General features: G+C 49.2%; 4 protein-coding genes across 8 annotated transcripts; 2 read left to right on the top strand and 2 right to left on the bottom strand.

Annotated features, from left to right (window-relative positions):
• Nucleotides 1–232: 232 nt before the first annotated feature.
• cdca8 (cell division cycle associated 8) lies at nt 233–9,235 on the bottom strand. Its single transcript, XM_081612248.1, has 11 exons — nt 9,103–9,235; nt 8,751–8,844; nt 2,467–2,598; nt 2,125–2,165; nt 1,974–2,049; nt 1,837–1,901; nt 1,481–1,563; nt 1,303–1,401; nt 1,101–1,227; nt 525–611; nt 233–446 (listed from the first exon to the last, which is right to left on the bottom strand). Exons 2-11 carry the CDS (start codon nt 8,839–8,841, stop codon nt 411–413), a joined length of 837 nt encoding a protein of 278 aa, XP_081468374.1. The 5' UTR covers nt 8,842–8,844; nt 9,103–9,235; the 3' UTR covers nt 233–410.
• Nucleotides 9,236–9,624: 389 nt separating this feature from the next.
• airim (AFG2 interacting ribosome maturation factor) lies at nt 9,625–16,582 on the top strand. 2 transcript variants are annotated; one of them, XR_001777085.2, is made up of 6 exons: nt 9,625–9,771; nt 9,893–10,143; nt 11,418–11,597; nt 11,669–11,787; nt 12,758–12,869; nt 14,204–16,582. XR_001777085.2 is itself a non-coding variant. In XM_008422969.3 (5 exons), the coding sequence occupies exons 2-5, from the start codon at nt 9,893–9,895 to the stop codon at nt 12,796–12,798; spliced, it is 591 nt and encodes a 196-aa protein (XP_008421191.1). In that variant the 5' UTR covers nt 9,628–9,771; the 3' UTR covers nt 12,799–13,026. The 2 variants fall into 2 exon arrangements, 1 of the variants encoding a protein (XP_008421191.1); XM_008422969.3 differs by lacking the exon at nt 14,204–16,582 and having other exon boundaries at nt 9,628–9,771; nt 12,758–13,026.
• On the bottom strand, nt 14,109–14,863 carry cldn35 (claudin 35). The gene has a single exon (XM_081612249.1). It carries the CDS (start codon nt 14,861–14,863, stop codon nt 14,180–14,182), a length of 684 nt encoding a protein of 227 aa, XP_081468375.1. The 3' UTR covers nt 14,109–14,179.
• Nucleotides 16,583–16,675: 93 nt separating the features above from the next.
• On the top strand, nt 16,676–21,198 carry LOC103473038 (putative thiopurine S-methyltransferase). Of its 4 annotated transcripts, none has more exons than XM_008422965.3 (10): nt 16,676–16,859; nt 18,673–18,717; nt 18,840–18,951; nt 19,047–19,139; nt 19,215–19,347; nt 20,447–20,499; nt 20,567–20,641; nt 20,707–20,792; nt 20,859–20,903; nt 20,996–21,198. In XM_008422965.3, exons 3-10 carry the CDS (start codon nt 18,854–18,856, stop codon nt 21,115–21,117), a joined length of 705 nt encoding a protein of 234 aa, XP_008421187.1. In that variant the 5' UTR covers nt 16,676–16,859; nt 18,673–18,717; nt 18,840–18,853; the 3' UTR covers nt 21,118–21,198. The 4 variants fall into 4 exon arrangements, with proteins under 4 accessions (XP_008421187.1, XP_008421189.1, XP_008421186.1 ...); XM_008422967.3 differs by having other exon boundaries at nt 18,673–18,723; XM_008422964.3 differs by having other exon boundaries at nt 18,673–18,767.
• Nucleotides 21,199–22,163: the final 965 nt, after the last annotated feature.

The raw sequence follows: 22,163 nt of genomic DNA, 5'->3' as shown, positions 1-22,163 counted from the left end.
CCGTTCAGACATGAAGCTGCATCAGAACCGGCCCAGAGGTTCTGATGGGTCGGGTCCAGAGTTCTGGATCCAGAGCTTTGACCTCTCTGGGCTTCATGGAGGTTCTTCTCTGTTCAGAAATAAAGTCTCTATTTGGTTCTGATGAATTTTCTCCAGGTTTTGACGGGTTAAAACGGGCCGGAGTCCCACCAGAACCAGACGTTTGACGCTCAGACACACAGGACCGGCAGGACGAGGTTCTACTGGGTTTATTGAAACATGGAGTATTTACAGAACTTGTTCCGGATCAAATGGATCTCAGAGGGGAGAATCGGTTCTGATCCGATTCTTCACCAGAACATTTACAAAAAAACTGAAACCAGAAAACAAAAAACAAGAATATAAAAACCGGGCCAGAACTCCAGCTGCTGCTACTCCGACGGCCCGCAGAGCGTGGTCAGGCGGTTCTGTCAGAAACCACAGAAGAAGAGAATGACTCTGGCACGCAGAGACAGGAAGTGATGCAGAGGAAGTGATGGACCCACCTTCAGCAGCCGGATGCTCCTCAGCGCCGACTCGTCCAGCAGCCTCAGGTCCAGAGAGTCCATCTCACTGGCCAGCAGCTGGATGCTCTGAGGGTCAAAGGTCGGGTTACAGAGGGCCGAAGCTTCGGCTCATTAGCATGGCTGAACAAATACTTCCAGCATCAAAGTCTAAAATATTCATTTATTAAATAAGATCACCTATTAATAATTACTGAACAATAATTGTCATAATTTCGGTGATTTTGAGTTGGACTCAGCTCCTGTCAGAGCGCCCTCTAGTGGACCAGTCAGGGACAAACACATCTATTCTCATCTTTTCTGGGACTAAATGTGTTACAGCAGTAAACGCCACATGTTCATGGGAAACAGTTCATTACTCTTTTCTCCACTTTACTGGATTCTTTCCCAGAAACATTCCTGCAAAATGCAGTTAAATTGTTTTTGTCTTTATTGTTATTCGCTTAAATCATTTAATATTCATACGATTACAACCAAACGGGACAAAAACGTCCTCTGGATGCATTTCTGTTAGCACAGGAGCTAATCAGCCGTCGGTGACGGGGCTCCAACACTCACCTCTCCATTCCCGACTGGAACGTTGATGACGATGTCACTTCCTGCCTGGATGGGGGAGCCGTTGACCGACATGCTGAGGACCCGCTCCTTGTGGCGCGGGACTCTGATGGCGGGCGTCTTCGGCAGTCTGAGGGGGCAGAGCCATGAGGCCGACGCCACAACGCTGCGGCCAGGTGAGTCTGACTGGCCAGGTGAGTCTTACCTGGGGTCGAAGCGCGGCGTGATGAGGGGGGTGGGGCCCATCATCAGGGAGGAGTCCAGCAGGTTCCTGGCGGGGGTCATCAGAGGCTTCCTGTTGGAGCTGAACACACAGGAAGCTCAGAGGGGCGGGGCCTAAAGGGGCGGGGCCTACATAGAGGGGGAGGAGTCAAGGCGCTCACCGTCTGATGGCGCTGCCCTCCTTGCTCACGTCCAGAACCTTTGACCTCTTAGTTGTAGACGGGGGTTTTCTGGCTGTCCGGGTCTGAATCAGAACCAGAACCAAGACGTTACAACCAGAAACGGCTCCTGAACTCATTTCCAAGCTGTGACAGCTAAACGCCACGATCAATGTGGCGTTTACAAAACGCTCGTCAGAAGCTCAAAGCGTTTCCTCACAACAACGTCACAAAGCAGCTGAAGAATATTTCTAAAGCAGCGACACAAGATCAGCGACTGACGACCAAACCGCCCCAAAGTGCTGGAGGAAGCGACTGAAAGCGGCTGAAAGCGGCTGAAAGCGGCCGACAGGACGAACCTTCCTGGTGGAGTTCAGGACGTTTTCGTTGCAGCCGGACTTGGCTCCGCCTTTCTTCCTGGTGGCTGCAGGAGGAACCAGAACAGAATCAGCAGCAGACCTTCACCGGTCCTGCAGAACCAGAGACTTTCACTGACTTCTCTTGACAGACTTGAGGAGGACGGCGTGGTCCTCCGCCACCACGCTCTCCAAGATGGCGGCCTCCTCTTGTCGCTGCTCAGAGGAAACGGCGTCGGGTTAGCACAGCCGGACCTTCAGGTGAGGAGAGGAGACGAGGAGCATGCTCACCTTTACATGGTCTACCTGCGTAGCGTTGGATTTGTCTGGATCTGCAGAGAGAAACGGAGCGATCAGAGCGAGACGGAGGAGGGCGGAGCTATGAGAGCGAGACGGAGGAGGGCGGAGCGATGAGAGCGAGACGGAGGAGGGCGGAGCTATGAGAGCGAGACGGAGGAGGGCGGAGCTATGAGAGCGAGACGGAGGAGGGCGGAGCGATGAGAGCGAGACGGAGGAGGGCGGAGCGATGAGAGCGAGACGGAGGAGGGCGGAGCTATGAGAGCGAGACGGAGGAGGGCGGAGCTATGAGAGCGAGACGGAGGAGGGCGGAGCCTCCCGGCTGACAGGACTCACCGCCGCAGAGCTGCAGCCAGTTCATCTGCCTCACGGCTCTGGGCAGCTTGATCAGAGCCATGTTGTAGCCGTTATCCACGTCCTTCAGCAGCTGGTTGATCCTCTCCCTCATCTGGCCCACTCTGGTCTTCACTGCACACACACAGGAGGAGGAGGAGGAGGAGGAGGAAGAGCAGGAGGAGGAAGAGGAGGAAGAGCAGGAGGAGGAAGAGGAGGAAGAGCAGGAGGAGGAAGAGCAGGAGCAGGAGGAAGAAGAGCAGGAGGAAGAAGAGGAGGAGGAATAAGAGCAGGAGGAAGAAGAGGAGGAGCAGGAGGAAGAAGAGCAGGAGGAAGAAGAGGAGGAGCAGGAGGAAGAGCAGGAGGAAGAAGAGGAGGAGCAGGAGGAAGAAGAGCAGGAGGAAGAAGAGGAGGAGCAGGAGGAAGAAGAGGAGGAGCAGGAGGAAGAAGAGCAGGAGGAAGAAGAGGAGGAGCAGGAGGAAGAAGAGCAGGAGGAAGAAGAGGAGGAGGAAGAAGAGGAGGAGCAGGAGGAAGAAGAGGAGGAGCAGGAGGAAGAAGAGCAGGAGGAAGAAGAGGAGGAGCAGGAGGAAGAAGAGGAGGAGCAGGAGGAAGAAGAGCAGGAGGAAGAAGAGGAGGGGCAGGAGGAAGAAGAGGAGGACGAAGAAGAGGAGGGGCAGGAGGAAGAAGAGGAGGACGAAGAAGAGCAGGAGGAAGAAGAGGAGGAGCAGGAGGAAGAAGAGGAGGAGCAGGAGGAAGAGCAGGAGGAAGAAGAGGAGGAGCAGGAGGAAGAAGAGGAGGAGCAGGAGGAAGAAGAGCAGGAGGAAGAAGAGGAGGAGCAGGAGGAAGAGCAGGAGGAAGAAGAGGAGGAGCAGGAGGAAGAAGAGGAGGAGCAGGAGGAAGAAGAGCAGGAGGAAGAAGAGCAGGAGGAAGAAGAGGAGGAGCAGGAGGAAGAAGAGCAGGAGGAAGAAGAGGAGGAGCAGGAGGAAGAAGAGCAGGAGGAGGAAGAAGAGCAGGAGGAAGAAGAGGAGGAGCAGGAGGAAGAAGAGCAGGAGGAGGAAGAAGAGCAGGAGGAAGAAGAGGAGGAGCAGGAGGAAGAAGAGCAGGAGGAATAAGAGGAGGAGCAGGAGGAAGAGGAAGAAGAGCAGGAGGAAGAAGAGCAGGAGGAAGAAGAGCAGGAGGAAGAAGAGGAGGAGCAGGAGGAAGAAGAGCAGGAGGAGGAAGAAGAGCAGGAGGAAGAAGAGCAGGAGGAGGAAGAAGAGCAGGAGGAAGAAGAGGAGGAGGAATAAGAGGAGGAGGAATAAGAGCAGGAGGAAGAAGAGGAGGAGCAGGAGGAAGAAGAGCAGGAGGAAGAAGAGGAGGAGCAGGAGGAAGAGCAGGAGGAAGAAGAGGAGGAGCAGGAGGAAGAAGAGCAGGAGGAAGAAGAGGAGGAGCAGGAGGAAGAAGAGCAGGAGGAGGAAGAAGAGCAGGAGGAAGAAGAGGAGGAGCAGGAGGAAGAAGAGCAGGAGGAAGAAGAGCAGGAGGAAGAAGAGGAGGAGCAGGAGGAAGAAGAGCAGGAGGAGGAAGAAGAGCAGGAGGAAGAAGAGGAGGAGCAGGAGGAAGAAGAGCAGGAGGAAGAAGAGGAGGAGCAGGAGGAAGAAGAGGAGGAGGAGGAAGAAGAGCAGGAGGAAGAAGAGGAGGGGCAGGAGGAAGAAGAGGAGGAGGAAGAAGAGCAGGAGGAAGAAGAGGAGGAGCAGGAGGAAGAAGAGCAGGAGGAAGAAGAGCAGGAGGAAGAAGAGCAGGAGGAAGAAGAGGAGGAGCAGGAGGAAGAAGAGGAGGAGCAGGAGGAATAAGAGCAGGAGGAAGAAGAGGAGGAGCAGGAGGAAGAAGAGCAGGAGGAAGAAGAGGAGGAGCAGGAGGAAGAAGAGGAGGAGCAGGAGGAAGAGCAGGAGGAAGAAGAGGAGGAGCAGGAGGAAGAGCAGGAGGAAGAAGAGGAGGAGCAGGAGGAAGAAGAGGAGGAGCAGGAGGAAGAAGAGCAGGAGGAATAAGAGCAGGAGGAAGAAGAGGAGGAGGAAGAAGAGGAGGAGCAGGAGGAAGAAGAGCAGGAGGAAGAAGAGGAGGAGCAGGAGGAAGAAGAGGAGGAGGAGGAAGAAGAGGAGGAGCAGGAGGAAGAAGAGGAGGAGCAGGAGGAAGAAGAGGAGGAGCAGGAGGAGGAAGAAGAGCAGGAGGAAGAAGAGGAGGAGCAGGAGGAAGAAGAGGAGGAGGAGGAAGAAGAGCAGGAGGAAGAAGAGCAGGAGGAAGAAGAGGAGGGGCAGGAGGAAGAAGAGGAGGAGGAAGAAGAGCAGGAGGAAGAAGAGGAGGAGCAGGAGGAAGAAGAGGAGGAGCAGGAGGAAGAAGAGGAGGAGCAGGAGGAAGAAGAGCAGGAGGAAGAAGAGCAGGAGGAAGAAGAGCAGGAGGAAGAAGAGCAGGAGGAAGAAGAGCAGGAGGAATAAGAGGAGGAGGAATAAGAGGAGGAGCAGGAGGAAGAAGAGGAGGAGCAGGAGGAAGAAGAGGAGGAGGAAGAAGAGCAGGAGGAAGAAGAGGAGGAGGAATAAGAGGAGGAGGAAGAAGAGGAGGAGCAGGAGGAAGAAGAGGAGGAGCAGGAGGAAGAGGAGGAGGAGCAGGAGGAAGAAGAGGAAGAGCAGGAGGAAGAAGAGGAGGAGCAGGAGGAAGAAGAGGAGGAGCAGGAGGAAGAAGAGCAGGAGGAAGAAGAGCAGGAGGAAGAAGAGGAGGAGCAGGAGGAAGAAGAGCAGGAGGAAGAAGAGGAGGAGCAGGAGGAAGAAGAGCAGGAGGAGGAAGAAGAGCAGGAGGAAGAAGAGGAGGAGCAGGAGGAAGAAGAGCAGGAGGAGGAAGAAGAGCAGGAGGAAGAAGAGGAGGAGCAGGAGGAAGAAGAGCAGGAGGAAGAAGAGGAGGAGCAGGAGGAAGAGGAAGAAGAGCAGGAGGAAGAAGAGCAGGAGGAAGAAGAGGAGGAGCAGGAGGAAGAAGAGCAGGAGGAGGAAGAAGAGCAGGAGGAAGAAGAGCAGGAGGAGGAAGAAGAGCAGGAGGAAGAAGAGGAGGAGGAAGAAGAGGAGGAGGAATAAGAGCAGGAGGAAGAAGAGGAGGAGCAGGAGGAAGAAGAGCAGGAGGAAGAAGAGGAGGAGGAGGAGGAAGAGGAGGAGGAAGAGGAGGAGCAGGAGGAAGAAGAGCAGGAGGAGGAAGAGGAGGAGCAGGAGGAAGAAGAGCAGGAGGAGGAAGAAGAGCAGGAGGAAGAAGAGGAGGAGCAGGAGGAAGAAGAGCAGGAGGAGGAAGAAGAGGAGGAGGAAGAAGAGGAGGAGCAGGAGGAAGAAGAGGAGGAGGAAAGAGGAGGGAGGAGGAAGAAGAGGAGGAGGAGGAAGAAGAGCAGGAGGAAGAAGAGGAGGGGCAGGAGGAAGAAGAGGAGGAGGAAGAAGAGGAGGAGGAAGAAGAGGAGGAGGAGGAGGAAGAAGAGCAGGAGGAAGAAGAGCAGGAGGAAGAAGAGCAGGAGGAAGAAGAGGAGGAGCAGGAGGAAGAAGAGGAGGAGGAGGAGGAAGAAGAGCAGGAGGAAGAAGAGGAGGAGCAGGAGGAAGAAGAGGAGGAGGAGGAGGAAGAGCAGGAGGAAGAAGAGGAGGAGCAGGAGGAAGAGCAGGAGGAAGAAGAGGAGGAGCAGGAGGAAGAGCAGGAGGAAGAAGAGGAGGAGCAGGAGGAAGAAGAGCAGGAGGAAGAAGAGGAGGAGCAGGAGGAAGAAGAGGAGGAGCAGGAGGAAGAGCAGGAGGAAGAAGAGGAGGAGCAGGAGGAAGAGCAGGAGGAAGAAGAGGAGGAGGAGGAGGAAGAGCAGGAGGAAGAAGAGGAGGAGCAGGAGGAAGAAGAGCAGGAGGAATAAGAGGAGGAGGAAGAAGAGGAGGAGCAGGAGGAAGAAGAGCAGGAGGAAGAAGAGGAGGAGCAGGAGGAAGAAGAGGAGGAGGAGGAAGAAGAGCAGGAGGAAGAAGAGGAGGAGGAGGAGGAAGAAGAGGAGGAGCAGGAGGAGGAAGAAGAGCAGGAGGAAGAAGAGGAGGAGCAGGAGGAAGAAGAGCAGGAGGAATAAGAGGAGGAGCAGGAGGAAGAAGAGGAGGAGGAGGAAGAAGAGCAGGAGGAAGAAGAGCAGGAGGAAGAAGAGGAGGGGCAGGAGGAAGAAGAGGAGGACGAAGAAGAGCAGGAGGAAGAAGAGGAGGAGCAGGAGGAAGAAGAGGAGGAGCAGGAGGAAGAAGAGGAGGAGCAGGAGGAAGAAGAGCAGGAGGAAGAAGAGGAGGAGCAGGAGGAAGAAGAGCAGGAGGAAGAAGAGCAGGAGGAATAAGAGCAGGAGGAATAAGAGCAGGAGGAATAAGAGGAGGAGCAGGAGGAATAAGAGGAGGAGCAGGAGGAAGAAGAGGAGGAGGAAGAAGAGGAGGAGCAGGAGGAAGAAGAGGAGGAGCAGGAGGAAGAAGAGGAGGAGGAATAAGAGCAGGAGGAATAAGAGCAGGAGGAATAAGAGCAGGAGCAGGAGGAAGAAGAGCAGGAGGAATAAGAGCAGGAGGAATAAGAGGAGGAGCAGGAGGAAGAAGAGGAGGAGCAGGAGGAAGAGCAGGAGGAGCAGGAGGAAGAGCAGGAGGAAGAAGAGGAAGAGCAGGAGGAAGAAGAGCAGGAGGAAGAAGAGGAGGAGCAGGAGGAAGAAGAGGAGGAGCAGGAGGAAGAGCAGGAGGAAGAAGAGGAGGAGCAGGAGGAAGAAGAGGAGGAGCAGGAGGAAGAAGAGCAGGAGGAATAAGAGGAGGAGGAAGAAGAGCAGGAGGAAGAAGAGGAGGAGCAGGAGGAAGAAGAGGAGGAGCAGGAGGAAGAAGAGGAGGAGCAGGAGGAAGAAGAGCAGGAGGAGGAAGAAGAGGAGGAGGAAGAGGAGATCTCAGTTTCTCTAAGCAGTTCAGTGAAACGCGACACTAAGCTTATAATGATTCACTAAAACCAAAAACCAAACTTGAGAAAACATTTTTGTTAACGGAAATAAAAACTGTAATTAATGGATATAATTAACCACCTGATTCTGTGCTGTAGGTTTATTAAACACATGAAATTAGACATAATATCCTTCACTTCTGTGTTTATGAATGTTAGCCTTTCAAACTGAGGTGAAACCGTCACGTTTTCCTCCATCAGCTAAATGTTCACTGCAGAAACTCCACAGTCTGTTACTGTATAACTGAATACCATCCATCCATCCATTTTCTTGCACCCTTTTGGCACCCTTGCACCCACCAGGGGTGCTGGTGCCCATCTCCAGCCAACGTTTCGGGCGAGAGGCGGGGTCACCCTGGACAGGTCGCCAGTCTGTCGCAGGGCAACACAGAGACACACAACCATGCACACACACACTCACACCTAGGGTGAATCTGGAGAGGCCAATTAACCTGACAGTCATGTTTCTGGACTGTGGGAGGAAACCGGAGTACCTGGAGAAAACCCACCATGCACAGGGAGAACATGGAGACTCCATGCAGAAAGACCGGGAATCGAACCCAGAACCTTCTTGCTGCAAGGCAACAGCTCTACCCACTGAGCCACTGTGCAGCCCTATAACTGAATACATTTTCTGTAAATTATCGAGTATTTTTTACCCAATCGGCGTAAACATAACCCCCTAAAATGAACCAAAATGTGAAAAAACTAAAACTACTACTGAAAGTGAGCCACATTTAGCTAATAAAACCAAACAAACCCTCTATAAAGGCCAATAAAAATAACAGAATTAGACAAAAAGTCACAACAGGAGGCATTTAAATCACACCTGGCTGCTTCTCACCTTTCATTTTATTTATTCTACCTCCTCTTTTAACGGCATAACAGATTAAAAAGAAAACATTCATCATGGTCTCATATTTAGTTTCTCAGCAAAGTGAAAGTGATGGACAGCAGGAGGCTGGAGAGGCTGGTTCAGGTAATACATTATTCTTTATATTCTCTTTATGAACAACATTTAGTTAACTGTATTAATTAAACAGCTCAGACCGAGTGAAAAGGTTTGAAAGTGGCTCAACAAATGGAAGCAAAGCCGTTTTCTGCCATCTGCAGGTCAGAGAAAATCCCGGAAGTTGGGAAGGAAATGAATCAAAAGTAGGAACGATTCAGCCCGAAGAGAATCGGATCATATATGGCCCTAAAACGGATCCACTGTTCATTCTTTAATAGACACAGAAAATACTTTATATCCATTTTTCAGTGCAGCAAAACAAAATGAGTGTCTATAAAGTCATTTCCTCCAGCTGGAGTCATACCTTCACTGTCGAAGTCCTCCAGAAAAGCCTCCAGCTTGGCCGTTTTCGGGCTGTTTTTCCGCTGCTTTGTGGTTCTTTTCCTGGGAGCCATTATCTGCAGGACACGGAGTCAGCCATGAAACACGCAACGGGGCTCGTTTTAACGGGCAGAATAGACGTTAAGTGCGTCAACATGGAGGTTTTAACGGCAGCAGCCGTTTCTCTCCGTCGGCTAGCATGTTAGCAGCACGAGAACCAGCTATTCGTGAATGATTATCGGTCAACAGCTGGGTTCACTAAACTCACATCATCTCAAAACATCTTAGAAAATCTAACTACCAACCGCATAACATTTTATTGAAGAGTACAATACCTGAAAAATCAACGTTTCTTCTCAAGGACTGCTCTCCCTCCTTTTCCCTGCAGTTTTCAAATCTCTGTGGTGGGAGTGACCGAAACATCCCTTCAGCCAATCAGAGCGCACGTTTGTCCGAAAGCGTTTATCGCGATTGGTTTGTTTTCATGATGCATTTAACTGTACATATGAACTCGGAATTTCGTCCATATCGTGTTTAGTTGTGCACATTTTGCTGATAATAATTTGTTTTTAAGATTTTAAAACAAAGAAAAAAGACGTGTAAAGACAACTGTTAAAATATAACAAAAATTAAGTATAACAGTAAAATAGCTTGGAAATGGTGAAGGATATTTTTTTATGAAATATTAAATAAAACGTTTGGGATATTGGAAAATGTACAGGACGCACAGTTCCTTTGCAGAAAATAGCTATTTGGGTCGAATTCCAACCTGGAGTTTTTCTGTTTGGAAGGTGTTCCAGAAATTGAATATTTTACAGAAAAGAAAATTAAAGTTGTTGATTTTCCACTTTTAAGGTTCATTGAAGGCACCACCAATTATTGTTTACATCAGCAGACCGGAAACGGTTCGAAGCGTCATGGCGAACGCGTGTTGCAGCTTGGTGGCTTAAACACGGGAAGAATTTGGGTTTCTAAATCTTAGCTGAACCCTGCATTGAGCTCCGGTAAGTTAATGATGTGACCTTTAACCTTTATGTAAATCTGAAACACTGTGGTATTATTTCCTTTCTCTCGTGGACTCGTGTCTGCTTTAATAGCGAATTGACCATAAACTTTATCGGCCAGATGTCCCTGCAGGGGGCGGTCAGGAGGAGCTTCGTGGCTCTCCAGGACCAGCGGGCGGCGTGGAGGAGCGTCCTGGAGGAGTGCGACCCCCTCATGGAGTCTCTGGGGAACCTGGGGCAGCAGATGAAGGCTCTGTCCCGGGTCCGGGTCTCCGACACGCCGCTCAGGGCGTTTCCGGACCTCCAGGAGCGGCTGCAGTTCCAGCTGCTGCAGGCTGTGGACCTGCTGCTGCAGAGACTCGGGGACAGGATGTGAGTGGACCATCAGGACCGACTGGGACACCCCGGTGTCCCCTAGAATATGTAAACCACAGGTTCCAATGTTTTAAATGGTTACTGACACCTAGTGGCCGTGTTGGAGATAACAATGAGGAAAAGATCTTTGTACCTCTGAGAAGAATCATTCAGCAATCAGCAGATATTATCGATCATATTTAATAACAGAAATCCATAACCTGGTCAGTAAATTAAAAATAGAAGTCCTAAAACAGCGGTGTTCAGAGTGTGGCTCGGGGGCCATTTGGGGCCCTTAGAGGGGTTTTGTGTGGCCCTCGACTGCAGTACAAAAACGGCACAAACTGGGTTTTCTGCAGTTCGTTTGCAAGTGAATTTTTTCTTGCTCTAAAAAAAAACTATTGTAGAAACAACACAATGTACTCGTCTTTATCAAACATGTTTTTTTGGGGGGATTTGCTTTAATTTCAACCTCATCACAAACATCCAGTGACTTTGGTGCACCAGCAGTAAACTCTGCTATTTAAATGTAGAGTTTCTGAAGAACAAGCGACTCGCATCCTGCTGTTGTTCCTGAGAACAAACCCAAAAAACAAACGACGACAGGAAAAACCTCGACGTTCAGGATAATGTTGGCAGGTTTTTATTTTAGGAAAATCCAAACCTGTGAGCTTGTTTCAGATCAGCAGCTCCCTTTTCTACAGAAATCAAACTTCTTTATTTTATTAAATATTGTGTTGTTTATTTTTGTCCAGGTAAAAGTGAAACATATCCTTTTTTTATCTAATTAAAAAAACAAAACATTTTGTTGCCCTAAATTACTTTCCAATGGACAGTTTTGGTCCAGATGTCAAAAAGTTTGTACACCCTGATCCTGCTTCACACCCGGTTTATCCTGCAGACTGGACCCAACCGCCCAGATCTGGTTCTGGACCTCATCAGTGATTAGATGAAGTTTAGCCACCTAGCCGTGACCTCTGACCTCCTGAGCTTCTACACTGCAAAAACATAATTTCTGTCAATTACAGATTACACAGGTAATTTCTGTCTAGTTTCTAGTGCAAATATCTCAATGCATTTGAAATAAGACAAAACTAAGTGATAAGTAAGTTTTCAGCAAAATACAGGAGTTTGTCTTAATTCCTTCATATTGATGAAAAAGTTCTGGTTCAACTGGCAGAACCAGGGGGGGGAAACACTGGACCAAACATACCTGGTGATATTCTGTGTAATCTAAAGACGTCAGCAGGACCTTCAGCTGACGGTCTGTTCTGATTGGTTGTCTCCTCCAGGTCCCGCCTCCAGTCCATCAGGGACTCCGTTGGCGGCCATGTTTCTGCCGCCCTGCAGCTCTACCAGGACTCCGCAGACAGTCTGGATGTTGCCGTGGCGACGCAGCGCTCCTCCGTCGCTCCGTCGCTCGCCGACATGTTGGAGTGGCTTCAGGACGCCGAGCGTTTCTACAGACGGCAGTATCCTTCCTGCTCTCCGTGAGGCGTTTGAGTGCCGTGGGGTTTGTGAGTTCTCCTGAACGCTTGGCCAGGTTCCTGCAGAGGAAGACTCTGCTGCTGACGCTGAGGCGGGACGACCGCGCGCAGCTGGAGGGCGCGGCCAACGCCTGGAGGAGCCTGGACTCTCCTGATGCAGAGCAGCAAATCACAGGTGAGGTCATCACTCACCTGAGTCATGAACCTATGGCAACTCAGTGTCATGTGACATCGTCGTGTTGTATCGTTTCACCTGGAGTGTTTCTGATTCTTCCATTCATGTTTGAGAAATCTTTTAATCTCCATAGCAACCTGTCCATGACCTAGCCTAGCATGGCTACCTAGCCTAACCTGTGAGCTTGTTTCAGATCAGCAGCTCCCTTCTCCACCTTGCCTAGGTGGAGCATGCTAGGCTAGGAGCATGCATGCATGCTAGGCTAGGTCCACCTAGCCTAGCATGGAAGCTTCAATTCAAGATGTCTGCAGGAAATGACTGACTGTCTGAGATCAGCAGTTAAATTGTGACGGGTCATGAAGTAGATTTAACATATTTAACTTTTTGTTCTTGAAAATACTCAAAATAAATATAAACATTTTGGACTTAAAATAAAAAACTAATTATCTTTAACTCTGTTCTACCAGAACTCCTCTAGTGGTCTGGTTCATATTCTGCAGAAGATCTCCTATTAATCACATTTTAAATCCAATTATCAATCAATAATAAATCATCAGTATTGGCCTGATGTTTAGCTGCAGATGCTACGGATGATCAAACATTCACCAACAGATGGAAGGCTTTTTACATTTTAGGCAATAAAATGTTTATTTTCTAAAAATAAACATTTATCTTTAGGAAATTTTTAGGAAATTTTTGAAATTTCCTAATTTAAAAAAATAAATTAGGAAAAAATTCTTTATATGCATTTTTATCTGTTTCTAATATTGAATAAATAAGCTTAAGTTGTTAAATGAAACATCTGAAAATGGATCAGTGAACGTTAGTTTGAGTCCTGATGGTCCAGGTTGGCGGTGATGGAGCCGCCAAGCGTCCAAACTGGACACCTGGAGTGTAATTACAGAAACCCATTATATGCTAAAACGGCCTGCCATATGAAACTGGACCCGGACTCTCTGTCTCCTTCCAGACAATCTGTGCAGACTGGGCTTCTTCCTGGAGGCCCAGTGATCCGACCTCAGACCCGCTGCTGGATCAGAACCGGCCGAACTGATCGGACCCAGAAAGAGACACGGCTTCAGGTCTGAACTGGTTTATTGGACCACAGAACATCAGGGATGAACACAAGAAACGGACCCGGAACCGGGAAACGATCCCAACGCACTGCAAAAACACAAATATTACCAAGAATTTCTGACTGGATTCAGAAATAAATCAATTAAATTGTAATAATTTCCATTCTGATGGAAATGATGCAGTTTTGTTTACAAAGATTTTAATATTTAACATTTCTCCTAGCTCAAGTCTTTAGTGTTCTTTTAATAAAATTAAAGTTAATTTATCAATTATTTAACTTAGAAATGTTGCGTCACACTAACAAATCTTATTGGACGATAAATTATCCCAGGATTTATTGCGATAAACGATAATATTGTTATAAAATTATGGCATAATACTGCAAGAACACACTCTGAGCGATAAATAAACTTTAAATTCAAACAAACATTCAACACTGGAGCTGGAAGACGATTTAAATATTCACAAAAATAAACAAATCAATTTTTTAAAAAACATCAAAACTGAAGAATTTTATCATCCAGTTTTAAATAGAGAAAAACTGAGCAAATGAAAATTACTTGTCATGTTAATTTATCAAGCGATTAATAGATTTATCGTTTATCGCGATATTTTCTGGGTTAATTTATCGGATCATTTATTGTTGTGACAGACGGAGCTGGAAGTCGGTTCAGTTTTAATCCAAGGAACCAAAAACGAGACGAAATCACTCGAGTTCCAGCAGCGTGAGGAAGAACTCTTCCTCCTCTTCCTCCTCATCCTCCTGCTCTTCTTCCTCCTCCTCTTCCTTCTACTCCTCTTCCTCCTGCTCTTCCTCCTTCTCTTCTTCCTCCTCCTCCTCTTCCTTCTACTCTTCTTCCTCCTCTTCCTCCTCCTCCTCTTCCTTCTACTCTTCTTCCTCTTCTTCCTCCTCTTCCTCCTCTTCCTCCTCCTCCTCTTCCTTCTACTCTTCTTCCTCCTCCTCCTCTTCCTCCTCTTCCTTCTCCTCTTCTTCCTCTTCTTCCTCCTCTTCCTCCTCCTCCTCTTCCTTCTCCTCTTCTTCCTCTTCTTCCTCCTCTTCCTCCTCCTCCTCTTCCTTCTACTCTTCTTCCTCTTCTTCCTCCTCTTCCTCCTCCTCTTCCTTCTACTCTTCTTCTTCTTCCTCCTCCTCTTCCTCCTACTCTTCTTCCTCCTCCTTTTCTTCCTCCTCTTCCTTCTGCTCTTCTTCCTCCTCCTCCTCTTCCTCCTTCTCTTCTTCCTCCTCTTCCTCGTTTTCTTCCTCCTCCTCTTCCTCCTGCTCTTCCTCCTCCTCCTCCTCCTCCTCCTCTTCCTCCCGCTACACGTACTCCTTCATCGGCAGGCTGTTGGAGGTGATGGGCTTCGGTGGCTCCGGCGCCGGCGAGTTGGCGAAGCTCCTGCCGATGTACCCTCGGCGGTAGCGGCCGCCGCGCTCCATCAGCGGGCAGGTGCTGCTCAGGACGGCGCCGCTGATCATCAGGATGACGGCGGCGGCCCAGCCCAGGTAGATGGCCTGGCCCAGCTCCCGCTTGTGCATGATGGGAACGTTGGGGTTGTAGAAGTCCTGCACCACGGTGTTGGCGGTCCAGGAGACGGGGATGAGGACGCACAGCCCCGTCAGGATGAAGAGCACGCCGCCGGCCAGCGCGATGCCGGCCTTGGCGCGGCGGTCGTCGCCGGCGCAGGTGGTGCACTTCATGCCGCAGCAGGACACGGTGCAGGACAGCCAGCCCATGAAGATGGCGAGGCACATGAGGGCGCGCGCCGCCTGGATGTCGGGCGGCAGCGCCAGCATGGAGTCGTAGGTCTTGCACTGCATGTGTCCGGTGGTCTGGTACACGCAGTTCATCCAGATTCCCTCCCACTTCATCTCCGACGTCAGGATGTTGCTCCCGATGAACGCCGACACCTTCCACTGCGGCAGCGCCGTCACGGCGATGGCCATGATCCAGCCCGTCACCGCGCAGGTGAAGCTGATCAGCTGCATCCCCGTGTTCACCATGGCAACGGACTCTTCTGGAACGACTGCTGGGAACTCTGGTCGGACTGGTTCTGCTGGCTGCTCTACGGTCCGCAGGCGGCCATGTTCAGGTTCTCCTCCGGACCCGTCCGGACATCCCGGCCCCGTTCAGAACCCTGATCCGACTGTCTGCTGCTCGGGTGACGGAACCTGATCCGACCCGCTGTTGTTGCTCCAACAGTGAAACCGGGCTCCGGCCTCGATCCGGGTCAGAACCGCCGGCTTCAGGGTCCACAGTCAGTCCTGCTGAAGAAACTCCCGGTTTTCCAGATCCTGAATGGAGCTGGCTGCACCTGGAGGGTCCGCTGGGAACAAAGAGTCCGTCTGAACGGAGAGCCGCCCCTCCCCCGGCGCCGAGCCCAGACGGGTCAGACGGGCTTCAGACGGCTGGACGGACGGATTGGGTCTGGAAACACGGACCCGGAGCCGCTGATAAACATTCGCTCCATGAATTAAAGATGGAGGCTTCCAGGTTCTGCTGCTCGGGTTTCCTTTCTCCGGTTGCCGGCCGGCCGGCCCCTCGGTAACCGTGGCCATGGCAACCGGAGACGGTAAACGGGGCAGGAGAAAGGAAGGAGCTTTTCTTTTTGTGTCTCCGGGGAAATATTCAACGTTCCCCCAGTCAGAGGATCCAGGATGGAGGTTCTGGTTCCGAGAGTCAGTCACTCAGAACCAGAACCTCTGTGTGTGTGTGTGTGTGTGTGTGTGTGTGTGTGTGTGTGTGTGTGTGTGCGTGTGTGTGTGACCTTCTGCCAGAGGTCAACTGGATTTATTTCTGGGGTTGTTTTGTTTTCAGCCTGGTTCTCTTTGTGTTTTTTGAAGGATAAATTAGTTTCCATAAACTTCATAGTTCATTTATTTTGTTCATTTAAATGTTAAATGTGTTAAATGTTCTTGATAATTTAAAGTTTACTGATCTTTGAGAATCTGCTCTTGCATTTTTATATCACTGGAAAATGGTCTCAAAACAACAATTTGATCCTTTATCACCACATTTATTACCAGGAAAATGTGCAACTATAACAGGCTTATGAACCAACTAAATATAGATTTAATAACAAATGCAGGTTTTTTAAAATCTTTTTTCCCCTGAAATATTTGCTTTGAATTTCAACATACAGTAAAAATACCAGAAATATGTTCTGATCTGTTAGTTGGAAATTATATGAATTATTGTTTTTTTTCTGGTATTTTTTAATCTGCTGATCAAATGTCTGTTTGAAAATCCAAAAGTTTCATCATTTCTTTGAGTTTGTCTCAGTTAAAGTTATGCTTTAATTTTTCTCTTCATTTAAATGGCATCAGTTTAACGCAACATGCAGACATGAAGGTGGTGATAACAGGTCAGTGGAATATTACCATTTATGTCTTCAGGATCAATAATCTGGTCAACATCGAAGCAATTTCTTGAGCTTCATCTTTTCTATAGTTTTAAAGTGTTTATAAGAACAATACGGACATTTATTAGTCTTCAGAATATCACTTTTAGTACAAGTACGTTGCAAGTAAAACGTTCAGTGCCAGCTATTCCTGACGCCAAGCGGCAGGGGGAGCTGTTGCGACTAAATGACAATTAGTTTTGTTTTGGTATTTACTTTGTTAAACGCTGTAAATCACCTGTTTGTGATCAGATTGGAGCTCTGCTGTGTTTTGGAAACATTTTAAATATTATAAATGATTTTATATCTAAATCCTTTTGAAGGTGGTCTCACGACAGATTTTTTTTTTACTACTTCCGCTTTTCCAGTCGGATGTATTTGCATAAACAGCAGCAGGAAGAGGAAGGAAGAAGAAGAAGAAGCTGCAGCAGCGGCATATTTATAATAACACCACCGGGATAGTGGGAGCAGAAAGAGTTGATCCTTAGCAGCAGCTACTCTGATAAACTCCGAACTATTCAACACACGAAGAAGAAGGAGCCTGTAAGACTGAACTCAGGACAAATTTACCCGCTTATCAGCTGATTTCTGCGAGAAAGGTGAGCTTCCGGTCCGACATGTTGACCTCAGGTGTGCTCTGTGTCCTGCTGGGTCAAATGGCCGCCGGCAGGTGAGCCGCTGGCCCACACAGGGAAACCAGGCCAGTCCAACAGAACCGGGACCAGTTACAGACATAAACCGGTGGTACCGCAGAGGAGAAATGATTCAGGAATGAATGAAAAAGTCATTTATGTTTTGGTTCTGGATTAATTTAAAAATATATTTACTGGAGTTATTAGTAAAGTAGAGGAAGGAATATAAATGGAGTTTCTGTAGAAACTGGAGAGGTTCTGGCGGGTCCAAGACATCAGAACCTTCAGCTCGGTAGTTTGTTTACATTCCAGTTGATCACCAATAAATAATCATATAAATCCATTATGAACAGTAAATATGCTGGACCTGAAGACTAACTTATTGGTACCAGAATTTTATGGCGTTAAAATAAATAAAATGGAAAATCAAGTTAGAAACACATAAAGGAAATAATTATCCGCTTTAGTAAAACGAAAAATGGAGGCGAGATGGAAAAAACGCTGAAAAAAGAAAATAATTCACAGAAAGACAAAAGATGAGAACAGAACATAATCCGCCATCATGAAGAATGTGAGATTATAGATTATTTCCATCAGATTACTGCATCAGAAATATGAGGAAGAAAAACTAAACTGATTGTAGATCCGACTTAAACTGAAGCTACATTTAATGTACTGACTGGTGAAAACTCAGCATTAAATGTGTTGGTCTAAAATGTGATATTTATTAGAGATACAGAACATGTCAACATTATTAACGCCATGGATCCAGTCAGTGAAAAGACATTTACTTCCATCTTGTGACCATTTATTTTGTGGTGATGTTTGTTTGGTCATCTGACAGTAATGGGGATGCAGCAAAGGATTATGGGTATTTAACTGAAGCGGTGAAGGCGGCGTGATCACTTTTACACGAGGTAAAGAAATGTGTATAACATTTTCCATATCATTTCGCCAGATTTCCATTCCCTCACCTGACGAGTGGGTGGAGACATTTTTACACAGAGCCTGTCTGAGTGTGACCTCTGACCTGGGCTCTCAGAGTGTGACCTCTGACCTGAACTCTCGGCTAAATGCATCGCGTTTTCCCAGAGACATTTACTTCAGTCCGAGCAAAGATCACGTCCATGTTTTTTAAGTGTGATTGCTAAACTTATTGTTGATATGTAGCCACTGCGATCACAGTCAAAATGTTTATGTTGGATTAAAGGGCCAGTGTCACGTCAACGCTGCGATGTTTTCATCTTTCCTTTTTCCCTCTTCAGAAACAAACCTGCAGTTTGCTTTTATTCTTTCATGTATGTTTGAGAAATCCTTTAATCTCCATGGCAACCGTTCAGCTTCAAACGTGTGGGTGGACCTAGCCCCGCCTTCGAGTCTTAGCTCCTCCCCCTCTCAGCCGTGTTTGGATGACTTCCTGGAGGCGGAGCTTCTTAAAGAGACAGAGGCCCAATTTCAAGCCGCTAAATCAGGAAGTCAGATTTGATACATACCATACCATACCAACTTTATTTATAAAGCACTTTAAAACAACCACAGCTGATACAAAGTGCTGTACATTAAAACACAGCATAATAAAAAAAATAAAAACTCTTACAGTTTAAAAACAAAAACATAGATCCCACAGGAGTTAAAAGCCAAGTAAAATAAATGGGTTTTAAGACGAACTTTAAAAGTTTAGCTGTTTTATGCCCCCTTTAACACATTTATATGATCGGATGCCTCCGTCCAGAACCCAGACCAGTTGGTGGCAGTAATGACCCAATTCGTTCTTTGCCAGCCACCAAGAAGGAGAAGGGGAACCGCCGGGTGTTCAGAGTCCCAGGTGAAGGTCACAAGAAGGACGTCAGGCTTTGTCTGAAGCAGCTGGACCAGGTAAACCAGCAGAGGTCCAATCTGGACCTGCTGGCCTGACTCTGGATGTGTCTCTGTGCTCCTGCTGCTCAGGGAGCCTCGGCTGGATGCTGGAGCAGCAGGCCGACCGGGTCATGGAGCTGTCGGAGTGGAGCCAGCGCTGGCAGGAGGACAAGATCGGCTTCCATCAGCCGGAGGTCCACAGGTAACCGTGGCGACTGCATGTCCGGAGAGCCAGCTGGGTCAGAACTCAGCTGAGGTGGAACCAGTCAGAACCTGAACGTCTCCCATGTCCAACAGCATGCTGAAGATGAACTACGAGGCGGTGGTGAACGGACGGGGCGGCGTCCGGTGGTTCTTCCCTCTGTGTGGGAAAGCTGTGGACATGAAGTGGTAGGAACCTGGTCTGGTCTGATCCGGTTCGATCCGGTTCGTGTTCATCAGCTGGCTGTGTCTGACCCGGCTCAGGTTGGCGGATCTGGGTCACTCGGTGGTCGGCGTGGAGATTTCAGAGATGGCCATCAGACAGTTCTTCCAGGAGAACAACATGACGTTCAGCGAGGAGGACGTCCCCGCCGTCCCTGGAGCCAAAGTCTTCCAGGTGGGTCGACCCGGAACCGGAGTGGCTGTTTGGGTTCATTCAGTCTGACTGGTTTTCTCCCAGTACAGTTGTCTGACTGGTTTCCAGTTTATTTCCAGAGATGATCTGGACAGATCTGGAACTCAACAGGTTTCACTTCTGATGCCGGCGGTTCTGCAGGATGCAGGTCATTCTGTGAGGTGCAGAAAGTTCTGTAGGTGGTCTGCAGCATCCAGCTGGTTCTCCTGCTGGTCCTCCTTCCAGCTGGTTCTCCTTTTAGCTGGTTCTCCTGCTGGTCCTCCTTCCAGCTGGTTCTCCTTCCTGTTGATCCTCCTGCTGGTCCTCCTTCCAGCTGGTTCTCCTTCCAGCTGGTTCTCCTTCCAGCTGGTTCTCCTGCTGGTCCTCCTTCCAGCTGGTTCTCCTTCCAGCTGGTTCTCCTGCTGGTCCTCCTTCCTTCTGGTCCTCCTTCCAGCTGGTCCTCCTTCCAGCTGGTCCTCCTTCCAGCTGGTTCTCCTGCTGGTTCTCCTTCCTACTGATTCTCCTTCCTGTTGATTCTCCTTCCTACTGGTTCTCCTTCCTACTGGTTCTCCAGCTGGTCCTCCTTCTTGCTGATTCTCCTTCCTGTTGATTCTCCTTCCTACTGGTTCTCCAGCTGGTTCTCCTGCTGGTCCTCCTTCTTGCTGATTCTCCTTCCTGTTGGTCCTCCTTCCAGCTGGTTCTCCTTCCAGCTGGTTCTCCTTCCAGCTGATTCTCCTTCCAGCTGGTCCTCCTTCCTACTGGTTCTCCAGTTGGTTCTCCTGCTGGTTCTCCTTCCTGTTGGTTCTCCTTCTAGCTGATTATCCTTCCTGTTGATCCTCCTGCTGGTCCTCCTTCCAGCTGGTTCTCCTGCTGGTTCTCCTTCCTACTGGTTTTCCTGCTGGTTCTCCTTCCTACTGATTCTCCTTCCTGTTGATTCTCCTTCCTACTGGTTCTCCTTCCTGCTGATTCTCCTTCCTGTTGGTTCTCCTTCCTGCTGATTCTCCTTCCAGCTGGTCCTCCTTCCGGTTCTCCAGCTGGTTCTGTTCTGGTGTGCCTGCCGTCAGTAACAGCAGATCTCCATCTGGTGTTTTTTTCTGTCCAGAACTCGGAGGGGACCGTGTCCCTGTACCAGTGCGACCTGTTCAGCTTCTCCAGGTGAGTTGTCCCGCTGGACGTCCAGGGAGACGTCGGCTGTCTCTGAGCGGTTCTGTTTGTGCTGCAGCGCCGTGGCGGGTCAGTTCGGGGCGATCTGGGACAGAGGCTCTCTGGTGGCCATCAACCCCCGGGACAGGGACCGGTGAGTCCAAATGTCCCCCGCGTCCCTCAGCGTCTCCCGGTCCTGACGTGTCCTCCGTCCTGCAGGTACGCGGCTCTGATCGTCTCCCTGATGGCTCCAGACTGCAGATACCTGCTGGACACGCTGCTCTACAATCCAGAGCTCTATAAAGGTGGGTTACCATGGAGACCGTAAGACGTGGCGTCATGCTGTGGCGCTCATCGTGTCTGTCCTGCAGGTCCTCCGTTCTTCGTCCCGGATGAACAGGTCCAGAGTTTGTTTGGTGAGTCTGAGCTCCATCCTGGACCAGGAAGTAGCCCGATCCCAGCAGCAGGTCCTGGGTATTTACTGGGACGGCTTGTCGCTGTGTTGCAGGCAGCAGATGTGACGTGAAGCTGCTGCAGTCCGTGGACGCAATGACAGACCGACAGAGGGCCTGGGGTCTGGACGCTCTGACGGAAAACGTCCACCTCCTCACCCTGAAGGCGGCCAACTGACGCCCGACCCGGTCCGACCCGGTCCACTGACCTGCTGCGGTTCTCCCGTCAGCCGCTAAATAAAGCTGCTTTTTAAACAGAGTTCTACGCATCTGTTCTGTCACTTCTTCAAATCTAACAGACCTGGTCTCCATCAACTCTTCTACGTTTGTGCTGCTATAATGTTAAAGAACTTAATAAATGTTTCCAGAGGTCATGAAAGGTCAACAAGTCCCCCCACCTGCTTCCAATCAGACTGAAGTACGACCAGGTTTTGTGCAGCAAAAATGTAGTTTGTGCTGCTTTTGCTTTGAACATAAAACCTGAAGGGTCAACCAGCCGAGCCCAACGTCAGCGTCAAACGGTTCTGCAGCAATCGTGTCATTTTAAAGAAATTAATAAAATGGTTTCCAGAGGTCAACCAGCTCAGATTTACAAAATCAAACGCATTTAGCGTTAATCAGGAAGTCATCTATGTTTGTGCTGCGTTTGTTCTGAAGATCTTAGAAGTTTTTTCTTAATATCTTTAAAATGGAAGCAGCACAAACAAACATTTGACACCAGTTTTGTTTCATTTTGAAGAAGCTTGGAGGAAAACCGTCTCTCGGGTCGGGTTGGACCGGTTCTGAAGGTGGAGCTGTTCGCTCTCTGAATAAAGACCAGAGAGAAGCTTGGACATGTGTGAGCATAAGCCCCGCCCCCAGGTCTGCGCTGCCTCACCTGCTGCAGCAGCAGAAGGAGCTTTGTGTCCTAATTGGCTGAGGAATCTGGGACAGCAGAGGAGCTAATCTACAGGAGGAAGAGGAGGAATGAGGAAGGGCAGGCTGGGGGAGGATCGGGATCTACTGGAGATCCAGAGTGAAACCTGAAGCTCACAGATCTCAGAGATCCCGCTGAGACAAAACAGGTGAGAACCGCTGAGAGCCGTTCAGACTGCAGTTCTGTTCCCCGACCAGCAGGGGGAAGCATTGCCTGACGGTGAGAGGAGGAGCTGTATGGAGATAAATTAGGCTCATAATGTCCGACAACAAAAACAAATAACTAATTTTAACCATTTTTTTTTAGCT

The sequence above is a fragment of the Poecilia reticulata genome, chromosome 11, assembly GCF_904066995.2.
Source record: "Poecilia reticulata chromosome 11, P_reticulata-male-v2, whole genome shotgun sequence".
NCBI lineage: Eukaryota > Metazoa > Chordata > Actinopteri > Cyprinodontiformes > Poeciliidae > Poecilia > Poecilia reticulata.
The sequence above is the reverse complement of the archived record's forward strand: the minus strand, read 5'-3'. Positions and strand labels throughout refer to the sequence as shown.